At 42.9% G+C, this 21,598-nt stretch overlaps 2 protein-coding genes and 1 long non-coding RNA gene across 4 annotated transcripts in view; 2 read left to right on the forward strand and 1 right to left on the reverse strand.

Annotated features, from left to right (window-relative positions):
• Positions 1-8,346, reverse strand: part of Ankrd45 (ankyrin repeat domain 45) — a 27,989-nt gene extending 19,643 nt beyond the window's left edge. Inside the window, exon 1 of one of the 2 annotated variants that reach the window (XM_059280167.1) lies at positions 8,310-8,346. The gene's annotated coding sequence lies outside the window, so the exon portion shown is untranslated. The other variant, XM_059280166.1, reaches the window with a different exon arrangement.
• LOC131924913 (uncharacterized) lies at positions 4,581-7,800 on the forward strand. Its single transcript, XR_009383114.1, has 3 exons — positions 4,581-4,669; positions 4,926-5,007; positions 6,353-7,800. It is a non-coding gene; the product is annotated as an uncharacterized LOC131924913 (long non-coding RNA).
• A 10,814-nt stretch (positions 8,347-19,160) lies between the features above and the next one.
• Klhl20 (kelch like family member 20) overlaps positions 19,161-21,598 on the forward strand; it is a 46,016-nt gene continuing 43,578 nt past the window's right edge. The window contains exons 1-2 of the mRNA XM_059280772.1: positions 19,161-19,282; positions 20,174-20,237. Of these exons, the coding sequence (XP_059136755.1) occupies positions 20,215-20,237 (23 nt within the window). The 5' untranslated portion in view covers positions 19,161-19,282; positions 20,174-20,214. The remainder of the gene's footprint in view (positions 19,283-20,173; positions 20,238-21,598) is intronic.

The following is a 21,598-nucleotide window of genomic DNA, read 5'->3' on the forward strand; positions in this document are numbered from 1 at the left end:
CATCTCCCCACCCCAACATCAGCAGCCCCTAGAGGCACAAGCACTACCTGCACCAACTGGAAGAAGAGGTGAGTGACTGGTCTCCCAGCTAAACTGTCCCGATCTCTAGCCCCTAAGCCCATGCCTCTGCCCCTGCCACCTCAACCCCAGCAGCAAGCCAGCAGGTAAAAGTCCTGCAGGTAGGTCACTCCACCACCACTGCAGCCACCCACTGGACTCTGTAACCTACAAGACCCACTTCGCCACCCAAACCCACTGAATCCATCATCCTCCCCCTAGCCAACCATCTTCACAACATCAGCAGCCCCTAGAGGCACAAGCACCACATGCACCAATTGGTAGAAGAGTAGCCTCCCTGTGAACAACCCTCTCCAGTAACATCAGCAAAGCCAGTAGGCACAAGTGCCACCCACACCAATTGGAAGAACAGGTACAAGCAAAATCTATACATAGGCACAAGTAAAGCCCACACCAGGCAGAAGAACTGGATGATACACTGGATGTAGGCACCCAAACCCCCATAAACCTCACCTAAGACAACCTTACTCGATGTGACAACCAGTCAATCACCAGAACTCTTGGCCATTCAGGCCAAAAGACAATAAAGGAAACAGGCAATTATGGTGATATTTTATTTGTGCTGAAATGTGATTTTATTTGTATGTTAATAAATAAAGTTGCCTAGGGGTCAGAGCTAATAGCAAGTCATTTAGTAGAAGTCTGGCAGGGGTAGCACAAGCCCTTAATCCCGATCACATGACAGGCAGATCTCTGTGTGTTCAAGGAAACCACCAGCATGGAGACACACGCCTTTAATCTCAATACCAACCATAGAGACCTGGAGGTCTGTATAGACAGGCAGTGATGAGGAGGTCATGTGGTTAGGTTTACAACCAATGAGAAGGCAGAACAGAAAGTCAATAAAAAGACAGAAACACAGGAAGTAGGTCTCTTTCAGAGGGGAAGGATGACAGCGACAGCGAAGGGTAAGAAGGCGGTCTTGGTCTTAGCTCTTGGCGGCTGCTCTGACCTCTTTGGCTTTTAACTCTGCATTTGGCTCTGTGCTTCTTATTTAATAAAACCGTTCAGAATTACATCTACAGGCAGTAAAGGAACAAAAGACCATCCAACAAAGACATCAGAAGAATCAACACCTGTACCTATAATTATCCCAAACCCAGACAGATAAACATGAACGTTGATGTAAAAATACTCAATAAAATACTGTCAAATCAAATCCAAGAACACATCAAAAAATCATCCACTGTGATTACGTAGGCTTCATACCAAAGATGCAGAGATGGTTCAACATATGAAAATTTGTCAATGTAATCTACAGATTCATTGCAATCCCCATCACAATCACAACACAATTCTTCACAGATCTCGAAAGAACAATACTCAACTTCATATGGAAAACCAGAAAACCTTGGATAAATAAAACAATCCTTTACAATAAAGCAACTTCTGAAGGCATCACCATCCCTGACCTCGAGCTCTACTATAGAGCGACAGTAATAAAAAACAGCTTGGAATTGGCATAAAAACAGACACTTGGGTCGGGCTGTGGTGGTGCACACCTTTAATTGCACTCGAGAGGCAGAGCCAGGTGGATCTCTGTGAGTTCAAAGCCAGCCTGGGCTACAGAGTGAGTTCCAGGAAAGATGCAAAGCTACAGAGAAACTCTGTCTCAAAAAACAAAAAACAAACAAAAAAAAAAAAAAACCTAGACACTTGGATTAATGGAATCAAACTGAAGACCCTGACATAAATCCACACACTTGATTTTTGACAAAGAAGCCAAAATTGTACAATGGGAAAAAAGCATCTTCAACAAATGGTGCTGGCATAACTGGATGTCAACATGTAGAAGAATGCAAATAGATTGATAGCTATTGCCCTGCACAAAACTCAATTCCAAGTGTGTCAAAGATCTCAACATAAATCCAGTTACACTGAACCTGATAGAAGAGAAAATGGGAAGTAGCCTTGAACACATTGGCACAGGAGACCACTTCCTGAATATAACACCAGTAGTACAGATACTAAGAGTGACAATTAATAAATGAAACTAAAAAGCTTTTATAAGACAAAGGACACGGTCAATAAGACAAAACAGCAGCCCACAGAATAGGGAAAGATCTTCACCAAGCTCATATCTGACAGAGAGCTATTTCTCCAAAATATATAAAGAACTCAAGAAACTAAACATCAAAATGCCAAATAATCCAATTTAGAAAATGGAGTACACATCTAAACAGAGAATTCTCAACAGAAGAATCTCAAATGGCCAAAAGACATTTAAGGAATTGCTCAACATCCTTAGTCATGAGGGAAATGCAAATCAAAACAACTCTGAGATACCATCATACACCTGTCAGAATGGCTAAGATCAAAAACACTGATGACAGCTTATCTTGGAGAGGATGTAGAGTAAGGGGAACACTCCTCCACTGCTGATGGGAGTGCAAACTTATACAGCCACTTTGGAAATCTGTATGGCAGTTTCTCAGAAAATTGGAAACCAATCTGCCTCAAGACCCAATGATACCACTCTTGTGCATATACCCAAGGGATGCTCAATCATGCCACAAGGACGCTAGCTCAGCTATGTTCATAGCAGCATTATTTATAATAGCCAGAACCTGGAAACAACCTAGAAGCCCCTCAACCAAAGAATGGATAAAGAAAATGTGGTACATTTACACAATGGAGTATTACTCAGCAGTTAAAAAAATGACATCATGAAATTTGCAGGCAAATGGATGGAACTAGAAAAAAATCATCCTGAGTTAGGTAACCCAGATCCAGAAAGACAAACATGGTGTGTATTCACTCATAAGTCGATATTAGGTGTAAAGCAAGGGCTAACCAGGCTATAATCCACAACCCCAGAGAAGTCAGGTAACAAGGAGGACCCTGAGAGGGACTCATGGATCATCCTGGGAAGGGGAAATAGATGAAATCTCCTGGGTAAACTGGGGGGGGGGTAAAGGGGGCAATGGGAACATGAGGGATTGGGATGGCCGAGTTGGGGGAGGGATGGAGAGGGAGAGCAATGAAAGAGATATCTTGATAGAGGGGGCCATTATGGGGTTAGGGAGAAACCTGGTACCAGAAAAACTCCCAGTAATTCACAAGGATGACCCCAGCTAAGACTCCTAGCAATAGTGAAGAGGGTGCTTGAACTGGCCTTCTCCTATGATCAGATTGGTGACTACCCTAATTATCATCATAGAATCTCCTCCCATAACTGATAGAAGCTGATGCAGAGATCAACAGCCAATCACCTGGCCAAACTCCTGCAGTTCAGTTGAAGAGAGGGACGAGGGATTATATAAGCAAGAGGGGTCAAGATCATGACAGCAAAACCCACAGAAACAGCTGACCCAAGTTCATGGGAGCTCACAGACTCTAGACTGACAACTAGAGAGTCTGCATGGGACCAACCTAGGCCCTCTGCACATGGGTGACAGTTGTGTAGTTTGGTCTATTTGTGGGGCCCCTGGCAGTAGGACCAGAATCTGTCCCTGGTGCATAAGCTGGCTTTTTGGAACCTACTCCCTATGGTGGGATGCCTCACTCAGCCTTGATGAGGGAGGGGGGCTTGATCTTGTCTCAACTTGATATGCCATGCTTTGTTGACTCCCATGGGAGGCCTTACTCTTTCAGAGGAGTGGATGGGGGGTAGGGGGTAGAAAAGAGGTCGAGGGAGGGAACAGGAGGAGAGGAGGGAGGTTGTATGTGGTTGGTATGTAAAATAAATTAAAAATCTTAATTAAAAAATACTTAGCTACTTTAGCCATTCAATCAATAAAATCTACAATGAGTAAACACGTGGCCTCTGTATATATAAATATATAATATAAACAGTATAGTCAATAGGAACAGACAAGAGATCAAAGACAACTAAATTCATTAGGAAAGACTCAAAAAATTGCTAAAGAAATTTATCTGTCTAAAAAATGAATATAGTTGGATCATTGTAGTCAAATTATGAAGACTTCAAAAATTAGGCACTAGCTATTAAACAGAATCCACTCAAACAGAATTTATTCACTTATTATTTACTGAAAATTTATCAGTGTTATTTAAATGTTTATATAAATTACATAAATTAAAAACACATATTTGTTTTGTTTTGAGATTGAGTCTTGCTATGTAGCCCTGGATGGCCTGAAACTTGCTGTGTAGACCAGACTGGCCTGGAATTTGCAGTGACCCTCCTCCCTCCGAATCTCTAGCACTGGGATTACAGGCGCGAGCTACTATGCCTAGCTTAAAACCAACGAGTTTATCTTCTTCCTCAACAATCTCCTGTATACACAGGAGAAAATATGACAGGAACAAAATGTATGTTATAAAAAGTGACAAGTGGTAAGTGCCATAACAGACAAAATTCTATGGGACTTCAGGAAGGACAAAATTAATTAGTCAATTAAGGAAGTCTTAACAGGGCTCACTCTCATGGGATGTATATCAAACTGGGAATGACTCAGGGAAGAGTACCATGGTCCCCCATTCACACCAAATGTTATGACATCACACCAAACATTATGACATCACTATGTACTCAAAACAGCAAAATCCTTAAGGGGAAAATCATGTCCAGGAACAGGAGAGAGGACTCAGCAGTCAGGAGTGCTTACTGCTATTGCAGAGGCTCCAGGTTTGGTTCCCAGCACCCACATGACAGCTCATAACCACCTATAACTCCAGTTCAGGGGATCCAAAACATTCTTCTGGCTGCTTTGGGCTGCTGCAAATACCTAGTATATGTAGGCTCACATACACATGTAAATAAAAATAACTTTATTTTTTAAAATGAAAAATGAAAGACAGCAGTTGAGTAGAATGAGTTACAGCAGTGTCCCATGTGACAAGATGCTTCTGTTCTAGCTCACAGTATCCCACCTTGCTTCCAGATAGCCATGCCTTTGTGAGTTCCATCACCTTTCAGCATGGGCTGCACAGAGCTGCTAATGAAGAGACACAGAAGCAAAAATGGTATGCTAGTGGTATGATGGATTCCAATAGACTGTGGCTTATATTTTCTTCCTGGCTCTCTTCACCCAGTGGAGAGAGCCACCTTTCAAGAAAGCAAGGGAACCGGGCGGTGGTGGCGCATGCCTTTAATCCCAGCACTCGGGAGGCAGAGCCAGGCGGATCTCTGTGAGTTCGAGGCCAGCCTGGGCTACCAAGTGAGTCCCAGGAAAGGCGCAAAGCTACACAGAGAAACCCTGTCTCGAAAAACCAAAAAAAAAAAAAAAAAAACTCTGACAACGGCTGGCGAGAAGAGAGGCCCTTAGCCAAGAAGCCTATGAGGAGTTTAATTCTGCCAAAACATTTAATGCAATTGAAAGCAGTCCTGTCTTAGGTGAGCCTTGCCTGGCCTGCAGCCTCCTGAGAGACACTGAAGTATAGTGTCTAGTTAAACTGTACCCAGATTCCTGACACACAGAGACTATGAGATAGTGTCTATGTGCTGTTTTAAACATGCCAAGCTTGGCTAAATAACTATGACTACATCAACGTGTATGACTCAGCACTATCTTGTTGAGAAAGCAAATTGAATGGCACATACAGACCAAGGAGTATCTTTGTTAAGTTAAAAGTGATTAAAGTAACTTTTTAAGCATGCAAGTAGATGCAATTACACTCAGTGGTGGTTTGAATGAGAATGCCCCCCCACACACACACACACACAGGCTCATGTATTTGAATACTTGTTGCTGTTTGGGAAGGATCAAGGCATGTGGCCTTATTGGAGGAGGTGTGTCACTGAGACTTGGAGCTTTCAAAAGCCCATGACATTCCCAATTAGCTTTCTCTGATTCACTTTAGTTTGACAAAATGTGAGCTCTCAGCTACTGCTCCAAGGTCATGCCTACCTGCCTGCTGCAAAGCTCCATGCCATAATAGTCACGGACTCTGACCCTCTGAAACTGTAAGCCCCACATGAGACATTTATTTTATAAGCTGCCTTGGACATCACAGCAATAGAGAAGTAACTAAGAAATACACTTTTTAAAACAAGACCGAGCCGGCATGGTAGACCACACCTGTAATCCCAAGGGTTTGAGAAGGTGGGCATGAGGATTTCAAGGCTAATCTGGGTTAGACAACAGACTTTTATTTTTGCAAATAAAATATTTGCAAAACAGATAGAGACCCATAGGCCATAGCTTTCTGATCCTATTCTTGAGACAAAACAAATATATTTTCTTTACTCACATGCAATATGAAATACAAGCTTCAAAGACTATACAGACACAGAGAGGGGAGAGGAGTCTGGACCTATGAAGGCAGAATGTCACTGTTTTAATATTCTTTATTTTTATGTATCAAAAAGAAAAGGAGGAGGAGGAAGAAGAGGAGAAAGGAGAAGGGAGAGGAGAGAGAAAATAAAAAAAGAAAAGCCAGATTGATCACAACGTTCAAGATGTTCATCAAAAAGTACTGGGCAATAAAGAATGAACAAGACTGTGTCACTGAGAACCCAAGAAAACATACCAGAGCAAAGCCCACAAAGCCTTGTTAGAAATAAACAAATTGACCAGCTTAGTGAAAAACCATTGACAATGAGCATGTGGTATATGCATAAAGACAGGTTAAGTGCAGCAAAAAGTCTAAAGTTGATTCTGTAGGCAACTGGCAGGTGGCTGCTGAAGGCGTCAGTGCTGGGAACTAAGTATATTTCCATAAAATTGATCTGACAAGCCTAGGTACACATTCGACAAATCAGAGAGGAGAAGCAAAAAAGAATGGCCAATTGCACCGTTACTGCAGAAGTTCAAACTAAGGAGAGGAAGGGGGCTCTAACTAGTCCCTCATGGAAGTCAGTGCCCACTGAGTTTCTTCCGGTACAAGGTTCCCTCCAATCATGGTGCTTGTGGATATGGGCAAGAAACAAGAAAAATAAATGAGGTCGTTTTAGATTGTGACACAGTAATAAGCATGATGAAGAACTGGGAAAGACCAGGGAAGGAAGGAGAGAGAACACTTAAAACAGGAGGGTTAAGGAGAAGAGACTGACGCAGGACTGCAGAGGGGACCAGTAATGACAGCCTCAGGAAGATGGTACATTGCAAAGCAGGGATCAAGGGCCAGATGACACATTTTGGGGCGTGTGTGGGCTACTGTTTGTGTATCACATGGTTACTCCCTTTGTAGCAAGGGAGTAATCACAGGCATCACACAAATAATCGGGTATGGCTGTGGCTGAATATTTGCAAAATGGATATCGGCCCACTGGGCATAGCTTTCAGATCCCACTCTTAAGGAGACAAAACTAATTATGTCGTCTATGCCCACATATATAATAATATGAAACACAAGCTTAGGCATAGAGGCGGGGGAGGAGACTGGACCTGTGAAGGCAGGTTGTCACTGATTTAATCCTTTTTGTTTTATTGAATTTTCTAGAATGAGGATATAACCTGCTCTGACTTACTAAATGGTTATGAGAGGTCTAGAAACTTCTCGACTACACAGCGGGAACATTTAGAGGCTGCAAAGTACTAAAAATAGAAAATTACACAAGTCTGGTTGCCAACCCACAGTCTAATCAGCAACCTTGGAGATAAAAGACGGGAGGGCTGTAGGATGAGTTTATTCTAACTGTAAAGAGGACGAACAGCCATAACAGATTGGGAGTAGAAGGTTCCAGAAGGACTTTCCTGGAGCCCTTCAGTAACAGGGTGGAAGGAGGCTTAATGGTGCTGAAACTGGAATCCCATAAACAAAGGGCAGGGAGGCAGATGAGGCTACCCAACATTGTAGTGGAGTCGACCTCGATGGCTCTTTTAGCCAACTGAATTCTTTCTTCAAAAAGGAAACTTATTATTATTACTATTATTATTATTATTATTATTATTATTATTATTATTATTATTATTACTATGTCCTTAAGGATTTTAAAGTCCCAGCTCACAGAGGAGCCGGATCCTCACCCCGCAAAGTCAGCTCTGAGCACCTAGAAATTCAACCAAGAGTGAAGGCCTGGGGATCCACACACGGAATGCCAGCCTTGCTGCGATAACCAGGTCACGTGGAAAGAGCACAGTGGTTCCCTGAGGGGCTTAAGAGTTCTCCCTTCCGCCCTTCTGCGCTGCCCTTCTGCAGCGGCGGGATGCTCAAAGGCTGGGCAAGATGCGCAAAGCCCATGGGAGACACGGGCTGAGGACGCCTTGGTTGACGCCCACCCGGGCCGCCCCTACCCCAGCATCCCGGAGGGATGATGTGGGGCTATCCTGCCCCATTGCCCCCGATCGCCCACCCAGGACCTCAGCGCCTGGACTCCTACTTACCTCTCCCAGGGCCCAGGCTTCCGCGGTTACCATGACGACGGCGCACTTCGCGCAGCCGCGCCTCACCCAGCGTCTAGGTTCCAGCTGTGCAGGAAGGTCAGGGATGCAAAGGCACAGGACGCTAGAGCAGAGCTTAGAGGAATTCTCCTGCGTAACGAAAATCTGTGTTTCGATGGTGGCGTGCCGGTGCTTTATTTTGTAAAAATTTTCTGTAATAGGTCTGTTATTTAACAAGTTTAAAACTATAATAGAAAATGAAGTGTGCATGTTCATTGATGGCTCGTTTTGGTCTCCTATTTTACCTTTAAATGGATTTCGTTCTGAAAATATGAGAATGAATCCTGTTTTTAAAATGCAACTAAACACCTTGCTTAATTTCCTAGTTATTTGGGGAATTTATATAAAGTTCATGGCACCTTGACTGTTTCCTGCTAACTCACAAATGTCAACTAGGTAGGAGCAGAAGGAACTTGGAAGTTAGATGTGTTAGATTCTTTTTATTCAGAAATTTAAAATACAAAACAGCTCTGGGGGTGGGGACAGTCAGGGGAAAGCTGGAGAAAAACCAGCAGAGAGGTTGCCACCTTACTTGTTAAGCAGTACACGTGTTCACGTGGTTTGGCAGAGAGAAAACCAGGAAGTCCTTGTCTGAAGTCAAATGTGAAGGGAACTATCATTTCTTTTCTCCAATGAAATCATTAAAGAGGAGGTGATATTCCAGAAGGGCTCAGCATTTGAGCTCAAGAATACCTGTTTAAAAAACAATGTTTGAAGGCTGGAAAAATGGCTTAGTGGTTAAGAGCACAAATTCTTGCAGTTTGATTCTAGTATTCATGCCAGGCAGCTTACACTGTCCTAGAACTCCAGTTGTAGAGAGCTGACACTCCTCTGATCTCCTTAGTCAGATATGCATGCACATACACAAAGTACATTATAGATAGATAGATGATAGATAGATAGATAGATAGATAGATAGATAGACAGATAGATAGACAATGTAGAGAGTGTCTTCAATCCTCTCACTCAGAAGGCAGAGGCAGGCAGATCTCTGTGAGTTCAAGGCCAGCCTGGTCTACAAAGCAAGTTTCAGGATGTCTAAGGCTGTTACACAGAGAAACCCTGCCTCAAAAATAAATAAATAAATAAATAAATAAATAAATAAATAAATAAATAACATGATGTTCAATGAATTTAATCATGTCTTTTTTATTTTCTTGTTTTTACATCCTAACCAAAGCTTTCCCTCACTCCTCTCTTTCAGGTCCTCTCTCCCCACTTCCCCCACAACACACACCATCCACTCCTCCTCCACTGTTACTCTTCAGATACAGGTGAGCCTCCCATGGATGTCAGCCATGGCGTATCAAGCTGCAGTGAGACCTGGCACCCCCTCCTCTACCAAGATTGGTGAGGCAACCCAGCAGGAGAAATCATTGGTCCCAAAAGCAGGCAACAGAGTCGGAGATCCTGCTCTCACTGCTAAGAATCCCACAAGAAAACCAAGCTACACAACTGTAATATATATGCAGAGGGCCTAGGTCAGTCCCATGCAGGCTCTGTGTTGGTTCCGTCTCTGTGAGCCCCTATGAGCCCAAGTTAGTTGGTTTTGTGGATTTTCTTGTCACGCCCTTGACACCACTGGGTACTACAATCCTTCCTCCTCCCTCTTCCAAAGGATTCCCTGAGCTCCGCCTGATGTTTGGCAGAATGGATCTCTGCATCTATTTCCATCAGTTGCTGGGTGAAGCCTCTCTGATGACAGTTGGGCTAGGCACCAATCTGTAAGTATAGCAGAATATCTTTAGGAATCATTTCATTGACTTTTCTTTCTTTCCTTCCTTTCTTTCTTTTCTTCTTCTTCTTCTTCTTTTTCTTCTTCTTCTTCTTCTTCTTCTTCCTCATCTTCTTCTTCATCTTCTTCTTTTCTCCTCTTCCTTCTTCTTTTGGTCATTCTTGTTTAATTCTATCCTAGGTCTCTGGGGTATCCCACCTCTTGGTCCTGGCTCTCAAGGTATGGGTCTCCAACTGTGCCAGTCATCAGTTGGCCACTCCCACAACTTCTGTGCCATCTTTACCCCAGCACATCTTGTAGGCAGAACAATTGTAAGTCAAAGGGTTTGTGTGTGGCTGGGTTGATGTCCCAGACCCTCCACTGGAAGTCTTGCCTGGTTACAGAAAATGGCTGGTTCAGGCTCCATATCCTCTATTGCTAGAAGTCTTAGCTAGGGTCGCACTCATATATTCATGGGAGTTTCCATTGCTCTAAGTTTGTAGCTCATCCCAGAGATGCCCTCAGATTTCAGTTGTCTTTCCCAGTACTCTCTCCCTATCCCCTCTCCCCTTCATCCCTTCTGTTCCTATCCTTATTTCCACTTCCAGGTCCCTCCATCCATCCACTGGCAATGCCCATTCTATTTCCCCTTCATGGTGAGATTCATGCACCACCACCACCACCACCCCCATCAAGCCCTCCTTGTTACTTAGCTTCTCTGAGTCTGTGAGTTGTAACATGATTCTCTTTTACTTTATGGCTAATATTCACTTATGAGTGAATACATACCATGTTTGTCTTTCAGGGTCTGGGTTACCTCACTCAGGATGATCTTTTCTAGTTCCACCCATTTGCCAGCAAATTTCCTGACATCATTGTATTACTCATCAGCTGAGTAATACACCATTGTATAAATGTACCACATTTTCTTTATCCATTCTTCGGTTGAGGGACATTCAGGTTGTTTCCAGTTTCTGGCTATTATGAATAAAGCTGCTATGAACATAGTTGTGCAAGTGTCCTCGTGTTATGGTGAAGTGTCCTTTGGGTATATGTCCAGAAATGGTATAATTGGGTCTTGAGGTAGACCAATTGCTCATTTTCTGAGAAACAGCCATATTGGCATCTCTGTGAGTTCGAGGCCAGCCTGGTCTACAGAGCAAGTTCCAGGACAGCTAGGGCTGTTACACAGAGAAACCCTGCCTGGAAAAAACAAAATAAATAAATAAATAGGTATGATACTCAATATAGATTTAATCATGTCTTAATAAAATAAAATAAAATAAAATAAAATAAAATAAAATAAAATAAAATAAAAATGAATGCCTTCAGAGCGTAGTAGTGCAGAACTTTATTCCCAGCACTCAGGAAGCAGAAGAGACACAGATCTTTGTGAGTTTCAGGCCAGCCAGGGCTACGTAGTGATATATTGTCTCAAAAACAAACAGAATAAAATAAAAATAAAAATGAATGTATGACTTGAGACTCAAGCAAAATATCAACCACTACGGAGCTGAAGCTTAAATGTTAAGATTTGTTTTATTCAATGAAGTTGTAGTAGTCAGAATTTTAGATGTTGACATTATAGACAGGGACACAAGCCAGATGCTCTATAAGCTGCAGGCTTACTCCTGCATTCACCACACAATGGGGTTCTCTATTGAAGTCTATTTCCTACAGAAGCTGGGGGTGAGAAGCCAGATATACCTTAGATATTCACACATCACTTTAATAATTTCTTCCTTCACTGTAGTCTTTTCTGAGGAAGGCCTGTTTGTTTTTAACATCTGAATAGGAGATGACATAATACATAATTGTAGGCAATTGTATTTTTAATTAATTTTCGGAGGCTACAAAGAACTTGCAAACAGGAATGTTTTCTGAAAGCTTTGAATGGAATTAAGTCAAAGTCAGAATTTTCACTGTTGCCCTTTGTTTCCCTTCATGGTTTTTTTACACATTTACTGGAGCAGGGGGCTCCCTCCTGCCAGAGCCTTTGTGTGAAGGTCCCAGGACAGCCTGCAGAGCAGGTTCTCTAGTTCCACCCTGCTGGTCCCAAGGGTCAAACTCAGGTCATCAGGCTGTGCTGCAAGTGCCTTTTTACCGGCTGAGTCACCTGGCTGGCCCTGGTTTGGGTTGTTTGAAATAGACTCCTGCTATGTAGTGCAGACTGTGCCTAGAACTCCCTAGGTAACCTAGGCTGGCCTCAAAATGGCAGCAATCTTGCTTTTATCTCCTGGGATTGCAGATGGACAGTTGGCTAGAAATAGGTTTGTGGGTTTTTTGTTGGGTTTTTGTTTCGTTTTTTTGTTTGTTTGTTTGTTTGTTTTTTGATATTTTTGTTTTTGGCTTTGGTTTTGGTTTTTCAAGACAGGGTTTCTTTGTGTCCCCCCCGGCTGTCCTGGAACTCTCTCTGTAGACCAGGCTAGCCTCAAACTCATAGAGAACCGCCTGCCTCTGCCTCCCCAGTGCTGGGGTTAAACGTGTGCTCCACCACTGCCTAGCTAAATAGAGTTTTTTAAGATTTATTTTTATTTTTAACTATGTGTATTTGTGTATCTGGGTAGGGGTATGTGCATGTGAGTACAGATGCCATTGGAGACAAGAAGAGGGTGTCAGATCTCCTGGAGCTGGAGTTACTGGCAGCTGTGAGCAGCCTGACACAGATAGGTGCTGGAGGCAGAGCTCGAATCCTCTGTCAGAGCAGTATATGCTGAGCAATCTCGGCAGCCCCAGCTTCTTAAAGATTTTGTTTTTGTTTTTGTTTTTGTTTTTTGGTTTGTTTGGGTTTTTTTGTTGTTGTTGTTGTTGTTGTTGCTGCTGCTGTTTTCTTTTGGTTTCTCGAGACAGGGTTTCTCTGTGTAGCTTTGCGCCTTCCCTGGAACTCACTTGGTAGCCCAGGCTGGCCTTGAACTCACAGAGATTCGCCTGGCTCTGCCTCCCAAGTGCTGGGATTAAAGGTGTGAGCCGCCGCCGCCGCCGCCGCCGCCGCCGCCGCCGCCCGGCTTAAACATTGTTTTAATGCTCTGAATGCTAGTGCTATATAGGAGGCCAGAAACTCAATAGATTTGAGAGACATAAAGCAGCTGGATCCTGTTCTCTGATTGAGCTCATGTCAGTAACAACTGTGTGGTGCATTTAGGCAGATAGGGTTAGAAATGAATTTATGAAGGAGATTCGAGGTTCAAGTATGGCCCAGGTACAGCAGACTCTCCTTGTTACGGCTCAGATGTAGTATTGCCCTAGGAGCTCGAGTGTTAAAAACTTGGTCCTCAGCTGGTGGAACCAGTCATTTAAAAGTGACTGATTATGCCTGGTGGGGGTAGTACATGCCTTTGATCCCAGCACTTGGGAAGCAGAAGCAAGCAGATCTTCGTGAGTTCAAGACCAGCCTGGTCTACAGAGCGAGTTCCAGGACAGGCTCCAAAGCTACACAGAGAAACCCTGTCTCGAAACCCACCCCCCAAAAAACAACAACAAAAACAACAACAAAAAAAAACCTGATTACAAGGGATCTGACCCTCAGTGGACTCGTAATCTGATGGCTTTAATGGAGGTGTTGGAAATTAGGAAGTGGAGTATAGATGAGGAAGTAGGTCACTTGTGGGGGTCACCCTGGCAGGGTTTACATTGTTCACAGCCCCTTCCTGTCTGTCTCTTTGCTTCTTAACCGCCAATAGATACACAACCTCCTCCGCCACACTGCTATCATAATCTGCTCTTGCTCGGGACCAGATAAATAGAACAAGACAGACATTGAATCCTCAAAAACCAGGAGCCAAAATTGCCTTTTCTCCCTTAAGTGGATCTTAGGTATTTTGACACAGTGATGGAAAGTCTGAATAAAACAGCCAGTTTCCTCTATCCTCTAGCCACATTTTTCCACGCTAGACATGAGAATGCCACATTGGAAGGCTCCCTCACCCCAGGCTCCAAAACAATGAGATTAATTGAGCATGGAAGTGTTTGTTTTCACAATATACATGAAGAGTATTAATAGGTCTCTCTCTTTTCTTATTTTATAGTGCACAGTCCCCATTCTATGGCTACCCCACAGTTAGTTTAATCAGCCCCCTATTGAGAGGCTTTGAATTTGTTTGCAATTGTTGCTATCACTAACAGTCCTACAGTGAATAACCTTGCACCTAACCTTTCATTCTCACTTCCTTCCCACATTTACCTTTTCTTTCTGCAACTATTTCCTTGGGGTAGCAGAACTATGAGGTCAAATAGAGATATAAATGTAATTTTGCTAGAAGTTGCCAAATCTCTCTCCGTGGAAATTCTACCATTTTTTCATAAACACACACACACACACACACACACACACACACACACACACACACACACACACCAGCATAAGTGAGCACTTCCCCGCAGTTATGTCAGCAAAGCAAGTTGCCCAATTCCGGATGCTTGCCTATTTGATAGGTGGCCCCAGGAAAGCTAGAATCATCTAATTTATCAGAAACAAGACTGACAGCCAGTGAGCAGAGGGGCCAGACAACTGGATGAGGCACTGAGACCATTTCCAAGTGAGTCGGGAGCCCAGGAGCTCACAGCTCAATGCCCAGAAACAAAGTGGGAGTCGCTAAAACAAACTGAACATTCACCACTGCTGTGCTTCTGTGGCCATAGGAGGATGCAGGCACCTGAGAGTCCTCTGGGCTTAGGCAAGGAATCTGGACATCCTGGCAGTAAAATAAGTGTCCTATCCACAAATTCAACTGAAGGAAATTTTGTTGGTCAATCTGATTCTAGCAAGCTAGAGACCATCACTCAGAAGATCTTTGTACACCTGATAGCAGATTCTTCTTGTCTGAGATTCTGCTTTGAGGGTCACTGGGAATTTAAGTGTGACTCCTTCTGTCTGGAGTTATTAGAGACCCATGGCATGAAGGATTTAGGTGTTCAGCCAATTAAAGACAAAGGAAAGTGCTGTCTTGGCTTCCTGCCTTCCTGGAGAACCTGGGAATGAGCCTGCTCTGTTCATGTCCAGAATTCCAATCGACAACATAAGAGAGGCTGACAGTGACCAGTACAATCATATACACTAGTCCCCTGTCTTGGGAGTAATCTAAGTTAAAAAATTAGACAAAAGCCTAATTTCCCTTAAAAATCATAGCATTTAAAAATTCACCCAAAGTGGAGAATTTAGGAATTCTGAATCTTTTGAAAGTATAGCCAATGCCAGTTCTGAAAAAGATACACAGCCTGGTCATGCAATGTTTATGTCACTTTAAACACACATGAATGTGCACAGGATCCCTAAGTGCTCTCATGTGCAGGTGAGCACTTGTGTATACAGCATATAAGATCCTTTGGTTCAACTAGTGGGAATTCATGAAATTTAGATCAACAGCTGTGGAGCCTGCATGGGACTGGACTAGGCCCTCTGCATAGCAAGACAGTTATGTAGCATGATCTGCTTAAGGGACCCCCTGACAGTAGGATCAGAATCCATCCCTGGGCTTTTTGGAGCCCACTTCTATGATGGGATACCTCGCACAGCCTTGAAGCAGGGGGAGGGGCTTGGAGCTGCCTCTACTAAATGTACCTCCTCATGGGAGGCCTTACCTTCTTGTAGGAGGGAATGGGGGGGTTGGGAGGGGGAGGCTGAAGGAGCAGGAGGAGGGAAGAGGGGGATCTTTAGTATGTAAAATGAATAATTTTTTTTTCTTAAAAAAAGAAAAGATCCTTTGGTTTTTGGTTCTTGACACTCTCCATGTGCTTGATGTCAAGGGCTTCCTGGGCAGTTTGGACACTATCAATGTGCTTCAGTGGACTGCTCCTCTGTTTGCTAACCCTCTGATTTGGCCTCTCTGATACAAACGAAAACCAGACATGAAAGCTAGAGGCTACCATTACAGAGTCCCAGTTGAACTCAGGAGGAAGTCCAGGGGCTTTGTCTGAAGAAGAGTTCAAAGCCACTTGTTTTCTGAAGGGCCTGCATTTGCAGTATTTTCAGCAGCTGTGGGGACAAGGCCTAGCTTTTGAACAGGGTCCTATTTTTCCCCTCCCATCTGTTGGTAGAGGTTTGGCAAAGGATAACCTAGTTGTCCAGGTAGGCTGAGGATTCTGTTTTGATGTGTGAGGAGGAAGTAGGGGGCCTCTGCAACTATTTATCTTCTCAAACTGGAAGATTCCTATCAAGATGAATTATACTATAGACATAAAGTTGGTGGGACAAGCTTTTCTTACTCTTTAGTTTCTACCTGTACCTCTGACTTGATCGTTATATCAAGTCTCTATCTGCCTCCTACTTTGTAATATATACTCGTTTTGTTACTCTTGTTCCTCTAAAGAATCCTGGCTAATGCAGACTGCAGTATCATTGGCATTGCCACCCCTTGATTTTTGGACCCATGAATCCCGACTGGAGGAGAAACAGTACGAAATATTGGATGCTGACTTGGAGTATACACAGCCTTCTAGGGCATACTGCCCCCCCCCCCAGTCCCACTCTCCAGGCTATTGTCATCTAGTCGTCACCGTGACTGTGTTTTTAAAAGGCCATTCCATCACTCTATCAAGCCAGTTGCTTCAGGATGATGGGGTACCAGGTAAGAACAGCGCATTCGATATGAGTGCACTGCTACACTTCTTTGTGAAATGAGTTCCTTGGTGAGAAGTGACTCTAGGTGGAATACTATGATGGTGAGTAAGGCACTCTATATGGCCGTGGATGGTAGGTTTGGCAGCAGCATTGCATCCAGGAAAGGGAAACTCATACTCAGAATGAGTATCTATTCCAGTAACTTAGATCTTCATGCTTGTACCATGAGCTCTTTACCCACTGATCCATCTCCCCACTATCTAATCCTTTAAAAAAAAGTCAGTTGTGGTCAATGGATGGACTCTAGCCAGCTCAAACATGGCAACCATGGCTCTAGTAGGCCTTGCCCTTCTTCCCCATTCCTTCTGCCCTGCTAAAAACCATTAGATTACATCCCTAAAGCTAGCCACCAAGGTCCATACCCTTATTTGGCCACTTCCTCCTCTTGAGGCTGACTACCAAGGTCCAGCTATCAAAGTATTAAAGTCCAGCAATCAAAAGTCCCTTTCGCTCACCTAATTAACATGCCCAATTAGAATTAAACACCTCATCCTAACATGGGGGTTTCCCCTTTTACCTTTATAAACCACCATTTTCTAAGGGCCACATCTGTCTCCTCTCTTTGCAGAGGCAGTCCTTTGCCCCCCTCTGGGACAAATACCCCTGCCCCCTCTCCCTTGTTCCCTTCCCCCTTCTCCTTCATCATCTGTCTCCTGTCTTTGTCTCTTATTCCCTGCTCTTTGAGTCTCTGGGGCAAATAAATCTCCTTTGTGCTGAGAACTTGGTCTTGGGATGTCCTGAGATGATATTGGTCCCTTCTGTCAAGGAGGTGTTTCTCCACTCAAGAAATGCATCCATATTTTCTTACCCTACTTGTACGTTTCCATTATTTATATTCCAAATACATTTTATTTTTGTAGGCTATAATGACCCAGCCTTATTATTGCCAATTTGAGGCCACTAAATTTGCATTATAACCTGTTGTGCAACAGTTTCCTGCAAGATTGCAACATTCCATCCTGCAGGAAAGCTCCTTAAGCAGGAAGGTAAACATCTCAAAATAGCTTCAGGGAGTATCTGAAAGTGACCAGATTCACTAGGTCCCTTACTGCCAGAGGAAGGAAAAAAGTTGAGAGTCCTGCTCAGACAGAAGAAAGCTGAGCTGCAAAGAAGAGTCTTCCGTGATCTGGGCTGCCAAGAAGGTTTAGACAAGCTAAGTTGCAAAGGTTTTTATACCTCTCTTGTTATTGATATTTATAGCTATAAATAACTAAAATTATAATTCATATTTTGGAAGAATCAAAGGGTTACTTTGAAGATGCCTTTTGGGCAATTCACACAAAAGAAACCTTACTGCCCACTGCACATGTAAAATGGCATTTCAATGGATCAGAGAAATGTACATCTAAACCACTTTATAGCTACCAGATTGGCAAAAACAAAATTGAAGTTGAAAGTACCAATGATATAGATGAACAAGAACCCTTGAACCTCTCTGGAGGGAGACAGAATATAACTGTAAGTAGAACCATTGTACACAGCATCAAGTCCTAGCTCTAACCCTGACACCCTGTGCCTCCTTAAAAGGTGCTTCACAGGTGCCCTTGTCCTTTTGCAAGTTATAGAACACTTTGATACAATCAGCAAAATATGAATGATGGTCATCAATCCTTCTTCAATATTGAAGACCAATCATCCCCCCACTACAAGTTTATTAATAAGAGGTATATTTCTTCTCAGAAACAACTGAACAGGGTCTGTAGATTTCATGTAAAGATCAGTTAAAGAACATTTAGTTAAGTCTAGTATAGTTTTCAACAAATCAGCAACAGCCTGATATACTCAAAATTGTAACCCTCACCTTTTACCTATGGGGTTGGGGGGTCTGGTTGCTTTCTAAATATATTGTGAAAAAAAAATAAGATGGCCAATTATTGAGGAAATTTTCGGAACAAAATACAAAAAGCTTTTTTCCTCTTAGTACTAAAGTGAATTCACAAAAGAAGCATCTAAATTAAGGGAAAAGGACACCATCCAGAATCTTTGATTAAATTCCAGTATCTTGAAATTGTGCTGTGGAAAAACTAGAGAGTAAGGTACTTGTGATTTGTCTGTGCATCCTCAGTCTTGCACATAGTAGGGGCCTGATAGATACTAGTCCACTCCTTGTATCCATGTGGTAAGAAGTCAATCCACAATGGAGGGCATTGTATCCAAAAAAAAAAAAAAAAAAGGAACCCAGCTACAAGCAAATCAAAATTCCTAGGTTGCGGTAACTATTCTCACCTTTCTAGTGCCTTTTCTGTGAAACATGGCAGGGGGAGAGAAAGAAGGAGGAGGAAGCCTTCGTTTTTAAATACATCAATAAATTATCCGGACATACTAAGGGGAGCAGTACTGGGAAACACTCAGCGAGAGGCGGAGCTACTTCCGGAACCAGGCCGGAACCACTTTGCTCGATCTTGTGCAGTTGGGCGGGAAGGATTTAGGAATAGGACCACTTCCTGCTTCTGGATAGGGGCGGGTGCGGAGAAAGGAAATCGCTGTGGGAGCCGCATCCTCCCTGCACTAGCGGCGCCAGAGGTGGAGGCAGAGAGGGCGGAGGAGGCAGAGAAGGGTGCCGCAGAGAAAAAAGTGTCAAAGCCAGTAAGTCAGAGCCGTAGAGCAGGGGATGGAGAGCAGAGCTCCAAGGCTCGCTGTGCAGATCTGTGATCTCAACTTGCCGAACTGCCCAGTGGGGTTAGGGCAGTGCTTTGTAGGTCGCCTGTCAGTCAGCGCCGAAAAGAGACTGTTGGGGCGCCTGGGTCAGGCCTTACGGGGCGCCAGACTGCGCTGCTTGCGGGCCGACCGAGGTGTTTTGAAGCCAGGGGAAGCCTGTGCTGTGCTTTTCTGGGGACGCTAGGGCTCCGCATCCTGGACAGCTTCACTTGGAATTCTGAGGGAATGGGCACTATGCCTCCCATTTTACCTTTGGAAGCCAGCGAGATCCTGATGGTGGACAGTATCGGACTAAGACAAGGGCTTGGGAGAGTGTTAGTCTGGAGCTATACTTTCCCTGCCCTTGTTCAAGCTGTCCGGGCTGGTCGGAAGCCGAGTTGTTTTCAAAAGCAAATGCCTCGGCCTGCTCCCTGTCACTTCAGAACAAGTTAACAACCTTCAGATCCAGTGTCACGACATGTTTCCTACCCGACTCATTAAATTAGTACTGCTGTGGTTATCGAGTGATTGCTCTGCAAATATACTTGAAGGCGAAGTTAAAAAAACAAAAAAAAACAAAACACTCCAAGTGCATTTCGAAGAGACAAGACCGACTAGCTCTCATGACTACTTTCACACTTTCCCTCACCCTCGCATATAATCAATCGACTTAGCATCCTTAGTTAATGATAGTCATCTTAAAGGCATTCCATTCCATTATGATTGTGCCTCTGCACAAAAATTATATTGGGATGTAAGATTCTTGATTACAGACGAAATGAGTGAAATGATAATATCAGAAACAGTTTTTAGTAAGTGACTGCTTTTCTCTTGCTTAAGGTACGGCTTTAGAATACGGTGAAGGATACTTTTCATGGTGCATGGAAGGAAAGCCAATGCGCAGGTAAGCCATTTAAGAAGAAAAAACGTTGATTTCACTGATTGAAGTTTAGTGGCTACTAACGGTGCATCATTTAAGATTATTTTATTCACAAGCCTTACTAAATCCTGCTTGGAATTAATCATTCTTGTTCCAAGTAAATCAAAACTAATAATGTCAGAAATTGGCAACTTCTTTTGTTTTGTTTTTTTGTTGTTTGGTTTTGGTTGTTGTTTTGGTTGTTGTTGTTTTTTTAAACAAGAGCTTACCATGTAGTCCTGGCTGTCCTGGAGTGTGCTATGTAGACCAAGCTAGTCTCAAACTCACAAAGATCCACCTGCCTCTGTCTCCCAAGTGCTGGAATTAAAAGTGTGGCCACCACACTCTGCAGCTTTTTAATAAAATGTAGGAGTTAAATTTCTAAAAAGAGTTTGGATTTTTCAGTTCTACATACTTAAATCTGCCTTTTTGCATAGTAATTGTTGTTACAAATAACCATAAGTGTACTATGGTGCTCTATGTGCTTATTATAAATTTAATTCCCTGTATAATATAGACAATTCTGTTGTCAAATAAAAGTAGTATTTGAAAGACACTGTACTGCATCCCTAGTTATGGTTTGGTTATTTTACTGGTGTTCAATAATATATTATGTTTATTAAGTGGCTGCATGACAGGGAAGATTAAGGACTATAATAGATGTAGGAAAATAGAAGTGTGAGGAAACTGTGCACAATTATAGGCTCTCTTGTCTCTAGAATTTACTAATGCCTTTTCTCAATCCATCCTAATACAAATTATATTAGAATCTTTATTGAAACAAGTCAATTCTATTTATTCCTTGTTTAAACTTGTACTTGTTATCAAACTCTATTTTGTCCTATGTTACTTAACATCAAAGATAAATAACACAGAGATGCTTTAAGAGAAGAGAAATTACAGCATAAAGACGGGGCTTAGAGCTAGGAGAAGGGCTGGACATGACTGTGCAAACCTGTAAAGCCCAGCACCTTGCAGGCAGAGGGAGCAAGGTCACAGGGTCAAGTTCAACTAAAAGGAGTGAGAGTATAGTCCTTTTCCAGATTTGTTGTTGATTTATCAGTTGGCTTTTCTTGCCCTGTTCACTTTACTGGTGTATCTGATATTTAGAACTAGTAAATGTTCACAAATTCTTTAAGATGTCCAAATGATAAGACATCTTAGAGGTAACACATTCCATTATATATCTTACCATACAATAAGACTAGTATTAGATTTAAAGTACTTGAAGAAACTAACTACACAATATTAAGTGCTTTACCACTTCATTTTCTAGCATGATTACAAAATCCTCTGATTTTGTCTCATCCTCAGTTGCCATAAATGTCTTATGTTAAGTAATTGCT

Source organism: Peromyscus eremicus, chromosome 15, assembly GCF_949786415.1.
Source record: "Peromyscus eremicus chromosome 15, PerEre_H2_v1, whole genome shotgun sequence".
Taxonomy (NCBI): Eukaryota; Metazoa; Chordata; class Mammalia; order Rodentia; family Cricetidae; genus Peromyscus; species Peromyscus eremicus.